The 21,642-nt window shown below is 46.0% G+C and overlaps 1 protein-coding gene across 7 annotated transcripts in view; it reads right to left on the reverse strand.

The window, feature by feature from the left end:
* The window catches only part of qtc (quick-to-court), a 398,802-nt gene that overhangs the window by 147,854 nt on the left and 229,306 nt on the right, over window positions 1-21,642 (reverse strand). For all 7 annotated transcript variants that reach the window (XM_070089489.1, XM_070089493.1, XM_070089490.1 and 4 more), the window contains exons 2-3: window positions 21,275-21,560; window positions 5,022-5,229 (exon numbers count right to left, since the gene is read on the reverse strand). In XM_070089489.1, the coding sequence (XP_069945590.1) occupies window positions 5,022-5,229; window positions 21,275-21,560 (494 nt within the window). The remainder of the gene's footprint in view (window positions 1-5,021; window positions 5,230-21,274; window positions 21,561-21,642) is intronic.

The following is a 21,642-nucleotide window of genomic DNA, read 5'->3' on the forward strand; positions in this document are numbered from 1 at the left end:
CCCGCCTCCACTACGTCACTTTCTAGGCTATTCCACGGCCTGACTACTCTATGACTGAAGAAATACTTCCTAACATCCATTTGATTCATCTGAGTCTTCAACTTCCAATTGTGACCTCTTGTCTGTGTCCCTTCTCTGGAACATCCCGTCTTTGTCCACCTTGTCTATTCCGCGCAGTATTTTAAATGTCGTTATCATGTCTCCCCTGACCCTCCTGTCCTCCAGTGTCGTCAGGCCGATTTCCCTCAACCTTTCTTCGTAGGACATTCCCCGTAGCTCTGGGATTAGTCTTGTTGCAAACCTTTGCACTTTCTCTAATTTCTTGACGTGCTTGACTAGGTGTGGATTCCAAACTGGTGCTGCATACTCCAGTATGGGCCTGACGTAAATGGTATACAGAGTCTTGAACGAATCCTTACTGAGGTATCGGAACGCTATCCGTAGGTTTGCCAGGCGCCCGTATGCTGCAGCAGTTATCTGATTGATGTGCGCCTCAGGAGATATGCTCGGTGTTACACTCACCCTCAGATCTTTTTCCTTGAGTGAGGTTTGCAGTCTTTGGCCATCTAAACTATATTGTGTCTGCGGTCTTCTTTGCGCTTCCCCAATCTTCATGACTTTGCATTTGGCAGGGTTAAACTCAAGGAGCCAGTTGCTGGACCAGGCTTGTAGCCTGTCCAGGTCTCTCTCTAGTCCTGCCTGATCCTCATCCGATTTGATTCTTCTCATTAACTTCACATCATCTGCAAACAAGGACACTTCTGAGTATCCCTTCCGTCATGTCGTTCACATATACCAAGAACAGCACAGGTCCTAGGACTGACCCCTGTGGAACCCAGCTTGTCACAGGCGCCCACTCTGACACCTCGTCTCGTACCATGACTTCTTGTTGCCTCCCTGTCAGGTATTCTCTGATCCATTGCAGTGCCTTTCCTGTTATGTGTGCCTGATCCTCTAGCTTTTGCAGTAACCTCTTGTGAGGAACTGTGTCGAAGGCCTTCTTGCAGTCCAAAAATATGCAGTCGATCCACCCCTCTCTCTCTTGTCTTACTTCTGTCACCTTGTCATAAAACTAGTAGGTTTGTGACAGAGGATTTTCCTTCCCTGAAACCGTGTTGGTTGTCAATTATACACTTGTTTCTTTCCAGGTGCTCCACCACTCTGGTGGTGGTGGTGGTGGTGGTGGTGGTGGTGGTGGTGGTGGTGGTGGTGGTGGTGGTGGTGGTGGTGGTGGTGTGGTGTGGTGTGTGTGTGTGTGTGCTCTCACCTAGTTGAGGTTGCAGGGGTCGAGTCCTAGCTCCTGGCCCCGCCTCTTCACTGGTGTGTGTGAGAGAGAGAGAGAGAGAGAGAGAGAGAGAGAGAGAGAGAGAGAGAGAGAGAGAGAGAGAGAGAGAGAGAGAGAGAGAGAGAGAGAGAGAGAGAGAATGTGCAGACCAGCTAGCAGCACCTCTAACTCACATCTTTCAGCACTGCCTAGTACAGTGTAAATGGCCTTCTCTGTGGAAAGAGGCAAATGTAGTCCCTGTTCACAAAAAGAAGAGCAGAGTAGAAATCAGCAACTACAGACCAGTGTCACTCCTGTCAATCACTGGTAAGATCCTGTAGACAATAATCTCAAGACAAATGAGTTTTTTGACTACCACTCACTACTTTGTGACCGTCAACATGGCTTCAGGAAAGGTTACTCTGCTACTCATCTGTTGTTAAACCTCTCTACTAAGTGGCATCAGTCACTGGATGAATCCAAAGTCAGCTGTGTAGTAGCACTGGACATTGCTGGTGCTTTCGACCAGGTGTGGCACCAGGGCCTCTTAGCAAAACTTCAAGCTCTGGGAATTGCAGGCTCTATGCTATGTCTCCTCAGTGATTACCTTCATGGTAGATCTCTAATTGGGTTGGGCAAATGTTTTGTTAGTGATATGGATTGTAAAGGACCTGCCTAGTATGGGCCAACAGGCCTGCTGCAGTGATCCTCCTTTATGTTCTAAGGGTAGTTCTCAACGGAACAGAATCAGCAAGACATCCAATTGGGGCAAGTGTTCCACATGGAAGTGTTCTGGGACCATTGTTATGGAATGTCTACTTCAATGACCTTCATCTCATCCCAGAATCCCATTCATATGCAGACGACTGTACACTGACTTTCACTTATCCAAGAGAAGAAATGCCAGCTGCTCTAAGCTACTTCAATCACCAGCTAAGAGCTATATCAGATTGGGGAAATAGATGGCAAGTAACATTTGCACCTGAGAAAACGCAAATGATGATGGTCTCTAGGCACCATGATGCTAATGCCGGTGCAGTAGTAAGGATGAATGGGAGGGTGTTGGCACCTGGGGAAGAAGTTGATATCCTTGGGGTGAAATTTGACTCCAAACTGACCATGAAGAACCATGTTGTAAATCTTGCAAACAAGGCAGCCAGGAAGCTTACAGCACTTCGCCGTATCTCGCATCTGCTTGACAGTAGGGCTTGCAAGATTCTGTACAAGCCACAAGTACGCTCACACCTTGAGTATGCTCCACTTTCTTGGTTTGTCTGCCCCCCCCCCTTCTCATCTGCAACTGCTTGACAGTAGAGAACAGAGCAAGACGTCTCATCTCTCGCCTGAACCAATCCTGGATAGATCTGTCATTTCAGCAGAGCCTTCAACACAGGAGGGATGTGGGTGGCCTTACTGTTATTTACAAGGCCAATACTGTCAAAGTACCACACTTGGATCCACTTCGAGGACAGCGTGAAACAAGCTTCTATGCCACAAAACGGGCAGAAAGCAGCAACTTCACTCTGGCTGTACCCTTCTCCAGAACATCACTCCATCTGAGATCATATATACCCAGGATGACTCGAGTATGGAACACTTTCGTACAACATAATGATGTTAACGAGATAAAGTCAGTTGATCAAATGAAAATGCTGGCCCACAGATGGCTTCAACTTCATCCTGTTCCCTGCTTGTATGTTTCATTGCAATGAAAATGCTTTCAAATGAGATGATGTAGGTAACAGCTCTTAACTTGTCAATTAAGTTAAGAATCCTTAACTTGTAAATAGCTTGTCAATAAAGCTAGGGATCCTTAACCCTGTCAAACCCTGTGTAAAATAAAAAAAAATAATGAATGAGTGCGTCAATACGTACATCACACACTCTTACAAGGTTGTGGTAGGTGAGTGGTCTAAGGTGCTACCACACTGTCACTGCTGAAGGGGGAGCACATGAAGGCTACATTCATTTTTCGTAGCAGTTGTATTAAATATATACTAGATTTTACAAATATAATATGTAGTGTATAAATAAATGTGCCCGTACGTGCATGCTTGCGAGTCTCTCCTCATTTATACGGGGTTGCAGGGGACGAGTCTTAGCTCCTGGCCCAGTATGGGGTGGTGGATGCCACCACTAGTGCTAATTGGGGACCATAATCCTCGGAGAAGAGATTAAACATACCTCATGAAAAAAAATTAAGATTTCTCCCCGGAAGTGTGCGAGACGCTTTCTCTAGCATCCCTTGTTAAGCAAACTACATCTTGATAACAGACACAACAACGTCTGCATGCTGCCACCTCTAACATAAGATTTCTTTTCAACTTAATAGAATATTGGATGAAGGTCGAATAAAAAATTCGAGTGGGTTCTGTCAACGAGTGTTTTCTCACACTAACAAACATTCAATGTACTCCAGAAACCACCATATAATATATAAAGAATGGGGTCTGATTTCAAAATAAGGTGCGCATCATTATTTTAATTATTTATGGAGCAGAAAGCTGAGGGTAATGAATAAAATACAATTTAGTCTAAATTCTATGGCTTAATTTATATCATTGTGTTATGCTGAAACACGACAGCGTCTGCAAAACGAAGTACACAAATCCTTTTTCCTCTGACTTATGTCTAATCGAAATTTGGATCATAAAATCCACTTATGTTTACCTTTTGTTTGCATTATAATTTCTAAAAGTGTTGTGACAGCTTTTCACACTGTAGATTTTTATCATGAATGCTTTGTACAATGTGTCTTCACTATTGTAAAGAATGAAAAGGCACAATACTCCGAGTGGAATAATAAACAAAGCCTGCACAGAGGAGAAAAAATAAGGCCCATTTCGGTCCGGCTTGGACCATTAACTAGTAAGACACATTAGCACGAAGGTAGGTAGCCAGTATATATACGAGGGGAAAGCTCCCTACCTTGGCTCGTCTGTGTGTGCCTAGTTAATGTTCCAAGTCGGGTTGTGTATTATTCACTACTGTAGACAGTATAACATTTGAAGATTGAGACACTTGTGCAACATATAGGAATCTTTGTTGAAGAAACGTTTCGCCACACAGTGGCTTTATCAGTCCAATATAAAGTAGAAAGGTGTAAGGAGTAGTTTGAGGTAATCAGTCCCTCAGCCTGGAATCTGTGTGTTTAGTCCATTACTCTTATAGAAAGTACAACATAAGCCCAAAGAAGTGGCTTATATACTTAGTCAAGTGAGTGGAAGCAGGAGGATCACAGTGGAGCCATCATACTACTACTATACACCTTTCTGCTCTGTATTGGACTGATGAAGCCACTGTGTGGCGAAACGTTTCAATAAAAATTCTTATATGTTGCCTAAGTGTCTCAATCTTCAACTTGTTGGTTTTCAAAGCCATTTATCACAGTATAACATTTGGATGCAGCATCTTAATGCACGAAACCAAGCACTAGTTGAAGAGTTTTCACTTTGTACGATGCTCGTCTTCATACTCGCCAAGACTCCTCTCAAAAACAATCACTCGTGAAATATTTACAACCAACCACTCTTCAATTATAAATCATACTAAACTCTTACATAGGGAAGAAGCTACGCTTTCTACGTTACAACCAAAACTATGCTCATGGGTAACCACTAAACCCGCGAGGATCATACAGCGCCTGGAAAATAAAAGGTAAATAGGTATGAATCAAGAGCTTTTTACCAGCACCAAGGCACCTTCAAGGGTCACTACCAGAACTATTTTGAATGAGGAGCCAGGACGAGACACTTACGTGAGTCTTCCTCTCAGTGAGAGATGTGGTCCTCCTGGTGTAGGCGCTGGCGTGGTGTACCCTTCGTGGGGTCTCCGGCGTGAGGGAGGGTCCGTACACCCTGGGAGTGGAGGACGAGTGTCGGTGGTGGCTTGAGGTGGGCGTGTGTGTCGTGGAGGGGGGAGAGGCGCGCCCATACATCCCCCGCGATGTGACGAAGCTGGCTGATCTGTGCGATGGAGGACAGATAATTATTTCACTCAGCTGGAGAAAAATGAAGGTTAAGTAACCTAGAATAACTCAAGAAAGCCAGTGGCTTATTTCAATCTGGGTCCCTTGATGCTCTGTCAAGGATGTGAACCACAACATTAAGAGCCAGGTACCTCTGGTGGTCACTACACAGGTTTGTAATAACTGTTTTTAACAAGTCGGCCGTCTCCCACCGAGGCAGGGTGACCCAAAAAGAAAATACTTTCATCATTCAACACTCGCCTCATATATAATCACAGTTTTTGCAGAGGTGCAAAGAACACAACAGTTTAGAAGCAAATGCGGAAAAGAGATATACAACATATCCCTCCAAACTGCCAATATCCCAAACCCCTCCTCTAAAGTGCAGGCATTGTACTTCCCATTTCCAGTACTCAAGTCCAGCTATATAAAAATAATCAGTTTCCCTGAATCCCTTCACTAAATATTACCCTGCTCACACTCCAACAGCTCGTCAGGTCCCAAATACCATTTGTCTATTCACTCCTAACATGCTCAAGCATGCTTGTTGGAAGTCCAAGTCCCTCGCCCACAAAACCTCCTTTACCCCCTCCCTCCAGCCTTTTCGAGGACGACCCCTACCCCGCCTTCCTTACCTACAGATTTATACGCTCTCCATGTCATTCTACTTTGATCCATTCTTTCTAAATGACCAAACCACCTCAACCACCCCTCTTCAGCCCTCTGACTAATATTTTTAACTCCACACCTCCTAATTTCCACACTCCAAATTCTCAGCATAATATTTACACCACACATTGCCCATAGACAGGACATCACCACCTCCAACCGCCTCCTCGCTGCAGCATTTACAAACCAAGCTTCACACCCATATAAGTGTTGGTACCGCTATACTTTCATACATTCCCTTCTTCGCCTCCATAGATAATGATTTTTGTCTCCACATATACCTCAATACACCACTCACCTTTTTTCCTTCATCAATTCTATGGCTAACCTCATCCTTCATAAATCCATCCGCTGACACGTCAACTCCCAAATATCTGAAAACACTCACCTCTTCCATACTCCCTCTCTCCAATGTGATATCCATTTTTTCTTGATCTAAATCGTTTGATACCCTCATCACCTTTCTCTTTTCTATGTTCACTTTCAACTTCCTACCTTTACACACACTCTTAAGCTCGTCCACTAACCTTTGCAATTTTTCTTTAGAATCTCCCATAAGCACAGTATCAGCAAAAAGTAAATGTCAATTCCCATTTTGTATCTGATTCCCCATAATTTAATCTCACCCCTCTCCCTAACACCCTAGCATTGACCTCCTTCACACCCCATCTATAAATATATTAAACAACCATGGTGACATTACACATCCCTATCTAAGACCTGCTTTTACCGGGAAGTAGTCTCTCTTCTACACACACTAACCTGAGCCTCACTATCCTCATAAAAACTCTTTACAGCATTTAATAACTTACCACCTATTCCATATACTTGCAACATCTGCCACATTGCTCCCCTATCCACTATCATATGTCTTTTCTAAATCCATAAATGCAATAAACACTTCCCTACCTTTATCTAAATACTGTTCACATATATGCTTCAATGTAAACACTTGATCTACACATCCCCTACCCACTAAAACCTCGTTGCTCATCCACAATGCATCTGTAATAATTACAGTATCGAATTTTAGTTTTGAAACTACACACACACCATCTGATATCATATTCATTAAACAATATTGATCAAGAATATATAATTGCTTTTGTGTAGCATATCACACTTTCTTTAAAATAAGAGTTTTATAAATTAAAGGTTTTATTCCATCATGTTCATATTAAACTCCAACATAAAACTAATGTGAAAGAAATAAAATACAAGTATATCACAGTTGCATATACTAAGGTTATAAAAATCGTATACGCTAACATGTACTAAATGATATACACACCGTGAGGTGTATCTTTCAGTGTTTATACGATGATTATATTTGAGAGATTATATAGGAGACACTGGTTTAAGGATTAAAGTAAGGGTACCACAGATCGATCTCTGTAGCCGTAGGTATTGTAATTTTCATAGTAGTGGTATCAGTCTAAAGTTGAGTATAATGTATCGACAAAAATTTTAAAGTAAAAGGACACAAGTGCAACTAATGTGACATTTATTGTGGCAACGTTTCGCTCTCCAGGAGCTTTATCAAGCCGTAATGGCTTGATAAAGCTCCTGGAGAGCGAAACGTTGCCACAATAAATGTCACATTAGTTGCACTTGTGTCCTTTTACTTTACATATTGTCGGTAATTCTACCAACTTTATTACACGACAAAAATTTTGTTATAGTTCCCTCACAAGTGAACAACTTGTATGCAGCCTTAATAGCCTTTGTGGTGTCAATAGATTTAACTCGACCAAAATGTAGGCAGTGTCATGGTATCCAACTACGAACATATGAACAATGTTTAGCTGTGTGGTCTGAAAGCCTTGGTTGGCTGGTCTCATTACAACACCCAGCAGAAATCAGCAAGCATTTAGGTACTCCATCTAGCTTTGTAGCGTGTTTTTAGCGCTGCAACATCCAGATGGAATCATGTTTATCGCTCGTATCAGACAAATTATCGTAAAAAAAAAAAGTGGAAGAAACGGTTTGAGTAATATGGTGCAGCCCAGTTGTTGGTAAATTTGCAGTAGTTCATCTACCAGAGCCTTCTAGCTGAAGGATGTCTGCCTTGAAACCCGTTGCACATTCTTTAACAACTATCACGCTGCTAAATCATTCACTACCAGTAGAAACTCCTTCATTCATAAACAGGCACGTTTACCATCCTACATACATACCTTCATTAATCTTGGCCTCACTAAGTCTGGAGATAACTTTCCTAACAGATGCCGGATGATACTTGCCCATTGTCTCCACCAGTTGTTTGACGAGATCAAGGTTAATGTACAGTGGCGAAACATTCCTCTCCTTCAAAATACAATATTCAATGTAGCCAGTAGATTACAATGAAAGCACTTGGAGTGACAGTCACGTGGAGGACAAACGTTACGACTCCTAGATCTAGGTCGAAACTAAAATTTCATTCAATAAATCGCAGGGGTTTCAAAAGCTGGGAAAATAAAAAATGTTGCAAAGCCGAAACTATGTAGTCTGAACGTGTGCGTGAAAAGGGTCTGGTATATTATATTTACTCAGAATACAAAGAAACATACAAAAAAAAATCAAACCTTTTATTGCATGAATCCCTTACAAAACGTAAAAATCATGTCACATTGTATATTTCTCTCGTACAACACAGTTATACAATTATTAAAATAAACAAATGGTAAAGGAATATTTTTTGGTAAATGATGCAGATTTAACCTAAGATAACCGGAAAGGTCAATGTAAATTATTTCAGAGAAAATGGTGGTGGGTTAAATCATTGTAATGTGTTAGTTGGGCACAAGAAGGTAGCTGGTAGGTGGTGGTAGTAGTGATAGTGGTGGTAGTAGTATAGTGGTAGTATAGTAGCAGCAGTATAGTAGTAGTAGCAGCAGTATAGTAGTAGTAGCAGCAGTATAGTAGTAGTAGCAGCAGCAGTATAGTAGTAGCAGCAGTATAGTAGTAGTAGCAGCAGTATAGTAGTAGTAGCAGCAGTATAGTAGTAGCAGCAGTATAGTAGTAGTAGCAGCAGTATAGTAGTAGCAGCAGCAGTATAGTAGTAGCAGCAGCAGTATAGTAGTAGCAGCAGCAGTATAGTAGTAGCAGCAGTATAGTAGTAGCAGCAGCAGTATAGTAGTAGTAGCAGCAGCAGTATAGTAGTAGCAGCAGTGTAGTAGTAGCAGCAGCAGTATAGTAGTAGCAGCAGCAGTATAGTAGTAGTAGCAGCAGTATAGTAGTAGCAGCAGTGTAGTAGTAGCAGCAGCAGTATAGTAGTAGCAGCAGCAGTATAGTAGTAGCAGCAGCAGTATAGCAGTAGCAGCAGCAGTATAGTAGTAGTAGCAGCAGTATAGTAGTAGCAGCAGCAGTATAGCAGTAGCAGCAGCAGTATAGTAGTAGTAGCAGCAGTATAGTAGTAGCAGCAGCAGTATAGTAGTAGTAGCAGCAGTATAGTAGTAGTAGCAGCAGTATAGTAGTAGCAGCAGCAGTATAGTAGTAGTAGCAGCAGTATAGTAGTAGCAGCAGCAGTATAGTAGTAGTAGCAGCAGTATAGTAGTAGTAGCAGCAGTATAGTAGTAGCAGCAGCAGTATAGTAGTAGTAGCAGCAGCTGGAGCGGTATAGGTAGGTAGCAGCAGCGGTATGGTGGTAGTGGCAGCGGAGTATAGGTGGAGTGCGCAGTGGCAGGCGGTATGGTAGACGGTATGGTAGTATGCGGTGGTAGTGGCAACGGTATGGTGGTAGCAGGCAACGGTATGGTAGTAGGTAGCACGGTATGGTAGGTAGCAGGCAGTATGGTAGTGTGGCGGTATGGTAGGTAGCAGCAGCGGTATGATGTAGGTGGCAGCGGACGGTATGGTAGTAGCAGCGGTATGGTAGTAGCAGCGCGGTATGTAGTAGTAGTAGCAGTATAGGTAGGCAGCGGCGGTATGTAGGTAGCAGGCGGTAGTATGTGGTAGCAGGCAGGTATAGTAGTAGCAGCAGGCAGGTATGGTAGTAGTAGCAGCGGTGTTGGTAGTGGATAGTAGGCAGCGGTATTAGTGGTAGGCGGCGGTATGTGGTGCAGCGGCGTATGTAGTATGGCAGCGGTATGTGTAGCAGCGGCGGTATGGTAGTGGTGCGGCGGTGGTATGGTAGTGTGGCAGCGGTATAGTAGTAGCAGCAGCGGTATGGAGTAGCAGCGGCGGTATGGTAGTAGCGCAGCGGTATGGTAGTGGCGGCGGCAGGTATGGTAGGTGGCAGGCGGTATGGTAGTGGCGGCGGCGGTATGGTGTGGCAGCGGTGTGGTGGTAGTAGGCGGCGGTGTATGGTGGTAGTGGCAGCGGTATGGTGGTGGCGGCAGGCGGTATGGTAGGTAGTGGCAGCGGTATTAGGTGCGGTATGGTAAGGCGGCGGTATGGTGGTAGGCGGCGGTATGGTGGTAGAGGCCGGTGTATGGTAGCAGCAGCAGGTTGGCATCTGGCAGCAGCGGTATAGTAGTATGCAGCGGTATGGTGGTAGAGGCGGTATGGTAGTGGCAGCGGCGCGGTATGGTAGTAGTAGCAGCGGTATAGTAGTAGCCGGGTATGTAGTACGGCAGCATATGGTAGTAGTAGCAGCGGTAGGTAGTATGTGAGCAGTATAGTAGTAGCGGCGCGGTATAGTAGTAGCAGCGATTATAGTAGTAGCAGCAGCGGTATGTGAGAGCAGTATGTAGTAGCGCAGCGGTATGGTGTAGTATGGTAGTATAGTAGAGCAGCAGCAGTATGGTAGTAATAGCAGCGATATGTAGTAGCAGCAGCGGAGTATGTAGCAACAACGGTATGTATGTAGCAGCAGTATAGTAGTAGCAGCAGCGGTATGTAGTAGTATGAGCAGCGGTATGGAGTAGTGGCAGCAGTATAGTAGTAGCAGCAGCAGTATAGTGGTAGTAGCAGCGTATTGCGGTAGTAGCAGATGAGTATGCAGCAGCGGTATGGAGTGTAAGTAGGTGTAGCAGGCGGTATAGTGGTAGTAGACGCAGCCGGTATGGTAGTGGCACGGTATAGTAGTAGCAGCAGCGGTATGGTAGTAGTAGCAGCATGGTATGGTAGTAGCAGCGAGTATGGTAGTGGCAGCATGCGGTATAGGTAGTAGTAGCAGCCGGTATGGCCAGTGTAGCAGCGGTATGTGAGCAGCAGCGGTATAGGTAGTAGCAGCAGCGGTGGTAGTGGTAGTAGCAGCGGTATAGGTAGTAGCAGCAGCGGTATGGTAGTAGTAGCAGCAGGTATGGTAGTAGTGGCAGCGGTATGGTAGTGTAGCGGCGGTGGTAGGTGGTAGTAGCAGGCGGTATAGTGGTAGCAGCGCGGTATGGTAGTGGCAGCGGCGGTATAGTGGTAGCAGCAGCGGTATGGTAGCAGGCAGCGGTATGGTGGTAGCAGCAGCGGTATGGTAGTGGTAGCAGCGGGGTATGTAGTAGGCAGCGGTATGGTGGTGGGCAGCGGTATGGTAGTAGTAGCAGGCGGTATGAGTAGTAGCGGCAGCGGTATGTAGGTGGCAGCAGCAGGTATGGTGAGTAGTAGCAGCAGGTATGGTAGGTAGCACGGCGGTATAGTGATTGCGGCAGCGGTATGGTGTAAGTGGCAGCGGTATGGTAGTAGGCGGCAGGCGGTATGGTAGGTGGCAGCAGCGGTATGGTGATGGTGGCAGCGGTATGGTAGTAGGTAGGCAGCGGTATAGGTGGTAGGCAGGCGGCGGTATGTGGTATGCATACAGGTATGGTAGTGGTAGCGGAGCAGGTGGCATGGCGGTATGGTGGCAGCAGCGGTATGGTAGTAGGTAGCAGCGGTATGGTAGGTGGGGCGGTATGGTGGTGCAGCAGGTATGGTAGTAGGCGGCAGGCAGTGTAGTAGTAGTAGCAGCGGTATGGTAGTAGGGCGGCATGGTAGTTGCGAGCGGTATAGTAGGTAGTAGGCAGCGGTATAGTAGTAGGCAGCAGCAGGTATGGTAGTGGTATGGCAGCGGTATAGGTGAGTAGCCCTGGCAGCGGATAGGTAGTGGTGGCGGCGGTATGGTAGTGAAGCAACGGTATGTGGTGCGGCGGCGGTATGGTGGTAGTGGCAGCGGTATGGTGTAGCGGCGGTATGGTAGTAGCGCGCGGTATGTGGAGTAGCGGCGGTATGGTGGTAGCAGCGGCGGTATGGTGGTAGCAGCACGGTATGGTGTAGTGCGGCAGTATAGTGGTAGCAGCGGCGGTATGGTAGTAGGCGGCGGCGGTATAGTGGTAGCAGGCGCGGTATGGGTAGTGGCAGCAGGTATGGCTGTAGCAGCAGCGGTATAGGTAGTAGCGGCAGCGTATGGTAGTGGTACGGCGTATGTAGGTAGTAGCAGCAGTATGGTAGTCGGCAACGGCGGTATGGTAGTGCATGCAGGCAGGTATAGTAGTAGCAGCAGCAGTATAGTAGTAGCAGCAGCGGTATGTAGATAGCAGCAGCGTATGGTAGTAGCGGCGGTATGGTGTGGCGGCAGGCGTATGGAGTAGCAGCAGCGGTATGGTAGTAGTAGCAGGCAGGTATAGGTAGGTAGCAGCAAGCGGTATGGTAGTAGGCAGCGGTATGGTGGTGGCGGCAGGCGGTATGTGGTGGTAGCAGCGGTATGGTGAGTAGCAGGCAGGCGGTATGGTAGTAGGTAGGCAGCGGTATAAGTGGTAGCGGCAGCGGTATGGTAGTAGGCAGCAGCAGTAGAAGGTAGTGCAGGCGAGCGGTATAGTAGTAGCAGCAGCGGTATAGGTAGTAGCAGCAGGCGGTATGGTAGTGGCAGCAGGTATGGAGTATGGTAGTAGCGGCAGCGGTATGGTAGTAGGCAGCAGCAGTATAGGTAGTGGTAGCAGCGGTATAGGTGGTAGCAGCGGCGGTATGGTAGGTGGCAGCAGCAGCGGTATGGCAGTAGCAGCAGCGGTATAGGTAGTAGCACAGCGGTATGGTAGTAGCAGCAGCGGTATGGTGGTAGCGGCAGCGGTATGGTAGTAGCAGCGGCAGTATGGTAGTAGCAGCAGCGGTATGGTAGTAGCAGCAGTATAGTAGTGCAGCGCGGTATGGTAGTACAGCAGCGGATGGTAGTATGGCAGGCGGTATGGTAGTGTGCAAGGCAGGTATAGTAGCAGCGGCGGTATGGTAGTGGCAGCAGCGGTATGGTAGTAGCAGCAGCAGGTATAGTAGTAGCAGCAGGCAGTATGAAGTAGTAGCGGCAGCGGTATAGTAGTAGCACGCGGTATGGTGGCAGTGGTATGCGGAGTATGGTAGTAGCAGCAAGGTAGCGGCAGCATGTATGGTAGCAGCAGTATATGTGGAGGCAGCGGTATGGTAGTAGTGGCAGGCGGCAGGTGGTGGCAGTAGCAGCAGCGTATGGTAGTGGCAGCAGCGGTATGTAGGTAGTCAGGCGGCAGGTATAGTAGTGGCAGCGGTATGGTAGTAGCAGCGCAGTGGCATAGTGGTAGTAGCAGCAGCGGTATAGTGGTAGCGCGACGGTATGGTAGTAGTAGCAGCAGGTATGGCAGTAGCAGCAGCGGTATGGTAGCAGCAGCGGTATGGTAGTAGCAGCAGCGGTATGGTGGTGGCGGCCGGTATGGGGTGTGGCTAGGCGGTATGGTAGGCAGCGGCGGTATGGTGGTAGTGTAGCGGTATGGTGGAGGTGGCAGGCGGTATGGTGGTAGCGGCAGTAGGTAGCAGGCGGTATGGTGGTATGTATGGCGGTATGGTAGTAGTAGCAAGGCGGTAGGTGGTAGTAGCGGCAAGCAGGTGACGGCGGCGGTAGTGTGCGCAGCGGTATGGTAGTAGCAGCGGTATAGTAGGTAGCAGGCAGGCGGTATGGTGAACGGCAGCGGTATGGTAGTGTAGCAGCGGTATGGTAGGTAGCAGGCAGCGGTATGGTAGTAGCGGCAGCGGTATGGTAGTAGCGGCAGCGGTATGGTGTGGCATGCAGCGGTATGGTAGTGGCAGCAGCGGTATGGGGCGCGGGGTATGTGTAGGCAGCAGGTATGTGGTAGCAGCGGTATAGGTGGTAGTGGCAGCGGTATGGTAGTAGCAGCAGCGGTATGGTGGTAGTAGCAGCGGTATAGGTAGTAGCGGCAGCGGTATGGTGAGTGGCAGCGGCGGTATGGTGGTAGTGCGGCGGTATAGCTAGGTAGCAGCGGCGGTATGGTGGCCGGCGGTATGGTGGTGGCGGCGGTATAGGTAGTAGCGGCAGGTATGGTAGGTAGTGGCAGGCGGTATGGTAGGTAGGCAGAGGCGGTATGGTAGGTGGTAGCAGGCGGTATAGGTAGGTAGTAGCGGCGGTATATAGTAGGCTAGCGGAGGTATAGGTAGTAGCGGCAGCGGTATGGTAGGTGGTAGGTGGACGTAGTAGCAGGTATAGTGGAGGTATGGTAGTGGTAGTGGTAGTGGTATATGCGGCAGTATGAGTAGCTGCAGCGGTATAGGTAGTAGTGGTGGCAGTATGGCGTGGTATGGCAGGTATGGTAGTGGCAGCGGTATGGTAGCGGCAGTACGGTAGTAGTGGCAGCAGTTAGGTAGTGGTAGGTAGCGGCGGTATGGAGGTAGTGTATGGCAGGCAGGTATGGTAGGTGGTAGCAGCAGGTATGGTGGCGGTAGCGGATGTATAGTAGGGCAGCAGCAGGTATGGTAGTAGTGGTGGCAGGTATGGTAGGTGAGTAGTGGCAGGTATGGTGGCGGCGGTATAGTAGTAGCAGCAGCGGTATGGTATAGTGGTAGCGGTATAGCGGTAGGTAGCGGCGGTATGTAGTGGCTGGCTGGTGGTATGGTAGTGGCAGGCGGCGGTATGGTAGTGGCGGCGGTGATGGTAGTAGTGGTATAGCGGTATAATAGTGGTAGCAGCGGTATGGTGGTGGCAGCAGCGGTTGGAGTGGTAGGTAGTGTGGCGGTATGCGTGTATGCAGCGGTATGGTAGGTGGCAGCAGGTATAGTGGTGGCAGCGGTATGGTAGTAGCAGCAGGTATGGTAGTAGTGAGTAGCAGGTATGTAGTAGTGGCAGCGGTATGGTATAGGCAGCGGTATGGTGGTGGCAGCGGTATGGTAGGTGGCGCGGTATGGTAGTAGTGAGTATGCAGGTATAGGTAGTAGTGCAGCGGTATGAGTAGCAGCAGCAGTATAGTAGAAGCAGCAGCAGTATAGTAGTAGTAGCAGCAGTATAGTAGTAGCAGCAGTATAGTAGTAGCAGCAGTATAGTAGTAGCAGCAGCAGTATAGTAGCAGCAGCAGTATAGTAGTAGTAGCAGCAGTATAGTAGTAGCAGCAGCAGTATAGTAGTAGCAGCAGCAGTATAGCAGTAGCAGCAGCAGTATAGTAGTAGCAGCAGCAGTATAGCAGTAGCAGCAGCAGTATAGTAGTAGAAGCAGCAGTATAGTAGTAGTAGCAGCAGTATAGTAGTAGTAGCAGCAGTATAGTAGTAGCAGCAGCAGTATAGTAGTAGCAGCAGCAGTATAGTAGTAGTAGCAGCAGTATAGTAGTAGCAGCAGCAGTATAGTAGCAGCAGCAGTATAGTAGTAGCAGCAGCAGTATAGTAGTAGCAGCAGCAGTATAGTAGTAGTAGCAGCAGTATAGTAGTAGTAGCAGCAGTATAGTAGTAGTAGCAGCAGTATAGTAGAAGCAGCAGCAGTATAGTAGTACTACAGGTAGCAGCAGCAGTATAGTAGTACTACAGGTAGCAGCAGCAGTATAGTAGTACTACAGGTAGCAGCAGCAGTATAGTAGTACTACAGGTAGCAGCAGCAGTATAGTAGTAGCAGCAGCAGTATAGCAGTAGCAGCAGCAGTATAGCAGTAGTAGCAGCAGTATAGCAGTAGTAGCAGCAGTATAGCAGTAGTAGCAGCAGCAGTATAGCAGTAGCAGCAGCAGTATAGCAGTAGTAGCAGCAGTATAGCAGTAGTAGCAGCAGTATAGTAGTAGCAGCAGCAGTATAGTAGTAGCAGCAGCAGTATAGTAGTAGTAGCAGCAGTATAGTAGCAGCAGCAGTATAGTAGTAGCAGCAGCAGTATAGTAGTAGCAGCAGCAGTATAGTAGTAGCAGCAGCAGTATAGTAGTAGCAGCAGCAGTATAGTAGTAGCAGCAGCAGTATAGTAGTAGCAGCAGCAGTATAGTAGTAGCAGCAGCAGTATAGTAGTAGCAGCAGCAGTATAGTAGTAGCAGCAGCAGTATAGTAGTAGCAGCAGCAGTATAGCAGTAGTAGCAGCAGTATAGTAGTAGTAGCAGCAGTATAGTAGTAGTAGCAGCAGTATAGTAGTAGCAGCAGCAGTATAGTAGTAGCAGCAGCAGTATAGTAGTAGTAGTAGTAGCAGCAGCAGTATAGTAGTAGTAGTAGCAGTATAGTAGTAGCAGCAGCAGTATAGTAGTAGCAGCAGCAGTATAGTAGTAGTAGCAGCAGTATAGTAGTAGCAGCAGCAGCAGTATAGTAGTAGCAGCAGCAGTATAGAAGTAGCAGCAGCAGTATAGTAGTAGCAGCAGCAGTATAGCAGTAGCAGCAGCAGTATAGAAGTAGCAGCAGCAGTATAGTAGTAGCAGCAGCAGTATAGTAGTAGCAGCAGCAGTATAGTAGTAGCAGCAGCAGTATAGCAGTAGCAGCAGCAGTATAGTAGTAGCAGCAGCAGTATAGTAGTAGCAGCAGCAGTATAGTAGTAGCAGCAGCAGTATAGTAGTAGCAGCAGCAGTATAGTAGTAGCAGCAGCAGTATAGTAGTAGCAGCAGCAGTATAGTAGTAGCAGCAGCAGTATAGTAGTAGCAGCAGCAGTATAGTAGTAGCAGCAGCAGTATAGTAGTAGTAGCAGCAGTATAGTAGTAGCAGCAGCAGTATAGCAGTAGCAGCAGCAGTATAGCAGTAGCAGCAGCAGTATAGCAGTAGCAGCAGCAGTATAGCAGTAGCAGCAGCAGTATAGCAGTAGCAGCAGCAGTATAGCAGTAGCAGCAGCAGTATAGCAGTAGCAGCAGCAGTATAGCAGTAGCAGCAGCAGTATAGTAGTAGCAGCAGCAGTATAGCAGTAGTAGCAGCAGTATAGTAGTAGCAGCAGTATAGTAGTAGCAGCAGCAGTATAGTAGTAGCAGCAGCAGTATAGCAGTAGCAGCAGCAGTATAGCAGTAGCAGCAGCAGTATAGTAGTAGCAGCAGCAGTATAGCAGTAGCAGCAGCAGTATAGCAGTAGCAGCAGCAGTATAGCAGTAGTAGCAGCAGTATAGCAGTAGTAGCAGCAGCAGTATAGCAGTAGCAGCAGCAGTATAGCAGTAGCAGCAGCAGTATAGCAGTAGCAGCAGCAGTATAGCAGTAGCAGCAGCAGTATAGCAGTAGCAGCAGCAGTATAGTAGCAGTATAATAGTAGCAGTATAGTAGCAGTATAATAGCAGTATAATAGTAGCAGTATAATAGTAGCAGTATAGTAATAGCAGTATAATAGTATAATAGTATAGTAGTAGCAATATAATAGCAATATAATAGCAGTATAATAGTAGCAGTATAATAGCAGTATAATAGCAGCAGTATAATAGCAGCAGTATAATAGTAGCAGTATAATAGCAGTATAGTAGTAGCAGTATAATAGTAGCAGTATAATAGTAGCAGTATAATAGTAGCAGTATAGTAGTAGCAGTATAGTAGTAGCAGTATAGTAGTAGCAGTATAGCAGCAGTATAATAGTAGCAGTATAGTAGTAGCAGTATAGTAGCAGTATAATAGTAGCAGTATAGTAGTAGCAGTATAATAGTAGCAGTATAATAGTATAATAGCAGCAGTATAGTAGTAGCAGTATAATAGTATAGTAGTAGCAGTATAATAGTATAGTAGTAGCAGTATAATAGTAGCAGTATAATAGTAGCAGTATAATAGCAGTATAATAGTAGCAGTATAATAGTAGAAGTATAGTAGTAGCAGTATAGTAGTAGCAGTATAATAGCAGCAGTATAATAGTAGCAGTATAATAGTAGCAGTATAATAGTAGCAGTATAATAGCAGCAGTATAATAGTAGCAGTATAATAGTAGCAGTATAGTAGTAGCAGTATAGTAGCAGCAGTATAATAGTAGCAGTATAATAGTAGCAGTATAATAGTAGCAGTATAATAGTAGCAGTATAATAGTAACAGTATAGTAGTAACAGTATAGTAGTAACAGTATAGTAGTAGCAGTATAGTAGTAGCAGTATAATAGTAGCAATATAGTAGTAGCATAGTAAAATTGTAGTGCTGCAGAACTTAAGAGAACCTTTACTGCTCATATAAATTCAGTCAAGCACCTTAATTACTGGGCACACTTAAAGTCCCTCAAACAGTACTCCTTGGCATGTAGGCGAGAAAGATGCATCATAATCTAAACATGCGAAATCCTACAGGGAGTGGTTCCAAACTTGCACACTAAAAATCACTTCACACGAATGCAAGACGCTTGGCAGACGGTGCATACCTCCAATGAAAAATTAAAGACGAAATGCTGTGTAAAGAACAAAGACTTCACCACCCTCGGCAAACCTCTAGCTGTCTTCAAGAGGAATACTGATAAGTTCCTAAAGTTGATTTCTGATGAGCCAGGCTATGATGCATACTTTGGTGCAGCTGGCACCAACAGCATGGTCAATGGTGCCAGCAGCCAGGAGGCCTGGTCTGGGTCTGAGGCGTGGGGCCAGTAACCCCTGAAACTAACTATAGGTAACCTTTCAGGAAGGAGTAGGATGGAGGAGAGTTTCAGGCTCAAAGTTGTGGCCTGAACATGATCCCTTAGTCTGACTGTAAATAATGGGCTAAAAGTTGTATCGAGCACGGACGCCATTTGTTCCTTGTTCTTTGAAAGACCTCAGGTGTCTTACTATGGTATTGCAACGTTCGTATTTAAACCATCATTGGTCTATTTTAATATTTCTCGTCGGTATCCTATCGTAATATCCTGTAGCACATTTTTATATTACATATGCGCTCGCCCTCTCACGGTATATAATGAACATGATCCACAGCATTTCCCATGATATGGCACTTATCTGGATTAATGTATAGACTATAGACATTTGAGCTGCTCTTGTCATATAGGTTGGTGGGAGCTGTGGTCGCTTCAACAGTCGCTTCTCTCTCCTCTGAGATTTTATCCTTTTCCAACAGAGTTTCCTTAAATTTGGTCCACATATTCCCCACACCGCATCTAAAAGTTTGACACGCTTCACTAAGCAATCGTGTCTACACGCACTTTCAGTCTGCTGGTTTAGTTAGGAATCTTCATGACTTAGTTATCACCATTAACCGAGTTTAATATGAATCAAACGGGAAGGGAAAGGGTGACAACATTCAACATTAGCTCCAGACCTCTGGAGATAATGTAGATTGTTGCTTTACTACTTTAAGATTTATTCGTACAAGGAGTAACACATGGAACAAGTTTCGAGGTTCCTTCTACCCTAGCAGCCCCGCCTAAGGCTAGGTTTCCTTGTTGACTGCAAGAGTAACTAGTATGTTGCTAATGACCCAAAGACCCGCACAGCCACCACAGCCGATTTATGATTTCTGCTGGTAATATTAAGGTATTGAACCGAAGATGTTGATACTGTAGTTGAGTTTATTTTATACACTGCCAATTTTTTCACCCCAGTACGTTAGAGCAGCAATGTTTAGGTGAGTGACAGACTCAAGTGTCCTTCATGTACACAAGGCACTCTCAGCAAGCGCCAATTAAAAAAAAAGTTACTACTGGCAGAGGTTTGGTTAGGTTAGGTAAGGTTTATCAGGAAACACAAGTGTTTCCTGACGCTGAGGTGTGTAAATCCTGCACTCCCACAGTTGAGCAAAAAGTCCTCCTCCGAGTATCAGTTCCATCAAATTTTATATTTAGATCATGCACGAGTTACCAAGGCTCAGAATGCCAATTTTCAAGGGAAAGTGACCTTCAATCTCTGCGCCACACGACAGAAAAAATAAACAAAGAAACAGGAATGTATTCGGCGGGATGGCGCTCACAGTTTATGTAGAACTTAATCAATTTGTGTAGGGAGCGCCTATTATTATTAAATACATTTCTCTTCTCCTTTCTGGAGATGATAATGCAAGTGCTCCGAGATGTTCCCAGCAGTTTAGAAGTTTTTATGACACTATGCGGGCAATATATGACCTCTGCACATTTTCTAACTGCTCTCTCTCTCTCTCCTGCCCTGAGCGTAGAACAGTGCAGTCTTTAGTGTGCCACAGATTTCATAACTATCAATAAATAACAAAAAAAGGCACAATACCGTGACTGGAACGATACACAATTAACCCGCACATAAGAGAGAGAAGCTTACGACGACGTTTCGGTCCGACTTGGACCATTTACAAAGTCAAACTAACCAGAAGTGGAGCAGGACGGCTATATATAGCCAGGAAGAAGAGGTGGTGGTAGTGGTAGTAGTAGTAGTGGTGGTGGTAGTGGTAGTAGTAGTGGTGGTAGTGGTAGTAGTGGTAGTAATGGTAGTGGTAGTAGTGGTGGTAGTGGTAGTAGTAGTGGTGGTAGTGGTAGTAGTGGTGGTAGTGGTGGTAGTGGTAGTAGTAGTGGTGGTAGTGGTGGTGGTAGTAGTGGTGGTAGTAGTAGTGGTAGTAGTAGTAGTGGTAGTGATAGTAGTAGTGGTAGCAGTAGTAGTAGTGGTGGTAGTAGTAGTGGTGGTAGTAGTAGTGGTGGTAGTAGTGGTGGTGGTGGTAGTAGTGGTAGTGGTGGTAGTAGTGGTAGTAGTAGTAGTGGTAGTAGTAGTGGTAGTAGTAGTGGTGGTAGTAATAGTGGTGGTGGTAGTAGTAGTGGTGGTGGTGGTAGTAGTATAGTAGTGGTAGTGGTGGTAGTAGTGGTAGTGGTGGTAGTAGTGGTAGTAGTAGTAGTGGTGGTAGTAGTAGTAGTAGTAGTGGTAGTAGTAGTAGTGGTAGTAGTAGTAGTGGTGGTAGTGGTGGTAGTGGTAGTAGTGGTAGTAGTAGTGGTGGTAGTGGTAGTAGTAGTAGTAGTAGTAGTGGTAGTAGTAGTAGTGGTAGTAGTAGTGGTAGTAGTGGTGGTGGTAGTAGTAGTAGTAGTGGTGGTAGTAGTGGTAGTAGTAGTAGTATTTCATAACTACCACCATTAACGTTGTTTCTCTTGTTTTGAAGATTCTCAATCAACCTGTTCAGTTTCTGAAAGAGCATCTGACAATTATGCCTAAGTTTTTTACTTGACAGCTTAGCTCACAAGAGCAACTAACAGTTACCTCACAAGATAAAAAAAAATTGCCTCAGAAACTGAGATAATACACAAACTGACTCGAATCATAATTTTAGAAGCGCTGCAATATGCAACTTTACGAGTTAAGCTACATTACATGAACGACAGCTGGAGTACTCATCCTTCCCTCTCACCCCCCCCCCCACACACACACACTGACCTCTTAAGACATTAGGAGAGCCCGGCCTCACCTGGTGATGCCTTTAACTTCTGCACGAGAGGTAGGACGCGGGTCTGCGTTGCTCTTGCCCTCCGTCGTCGTCTTCGTCTCCGGCGTGTTGTTTGTTACGCTGCTGCTATACGACACTGTGGAGGACTTTATCCTGAGGGAGGCAGAGCGGGTGAGCCGAGGGATCCTGGAGGAGCGGGAGGCTGTGCTGAGGGAGGAGCCTGGCCGCTCCTCTTCTACAGGTGTGCAAGGTAACGAGCACATCCCTGACGAGGATGAAGCACCTGACGATGTTTCCATCCCCAGACCTGCGGCACGAGACAAGGCAATAGATAAATATTTGCAGCACTTCAACATGTAGGAAACAAAGATTAATGGGCACGTTAGTTT

The sequence above is a fragment of the Cherax quadricarinatus genome, chromosome 28 (genome assembly GCF_038502225.1).
Source record: "Cherax quadricarinatus isolate ZL_2023a chromosome 28, ASM3850222v1, whole genome shotgun sequence".
In the NCBI taxonomy this organism is placed as follows: Eukaryota; Metazoa; Arthropoda; class Malacostraca; order Decapoda; family Parastacidae; genus Cherax; species Cherax quadricarinatus.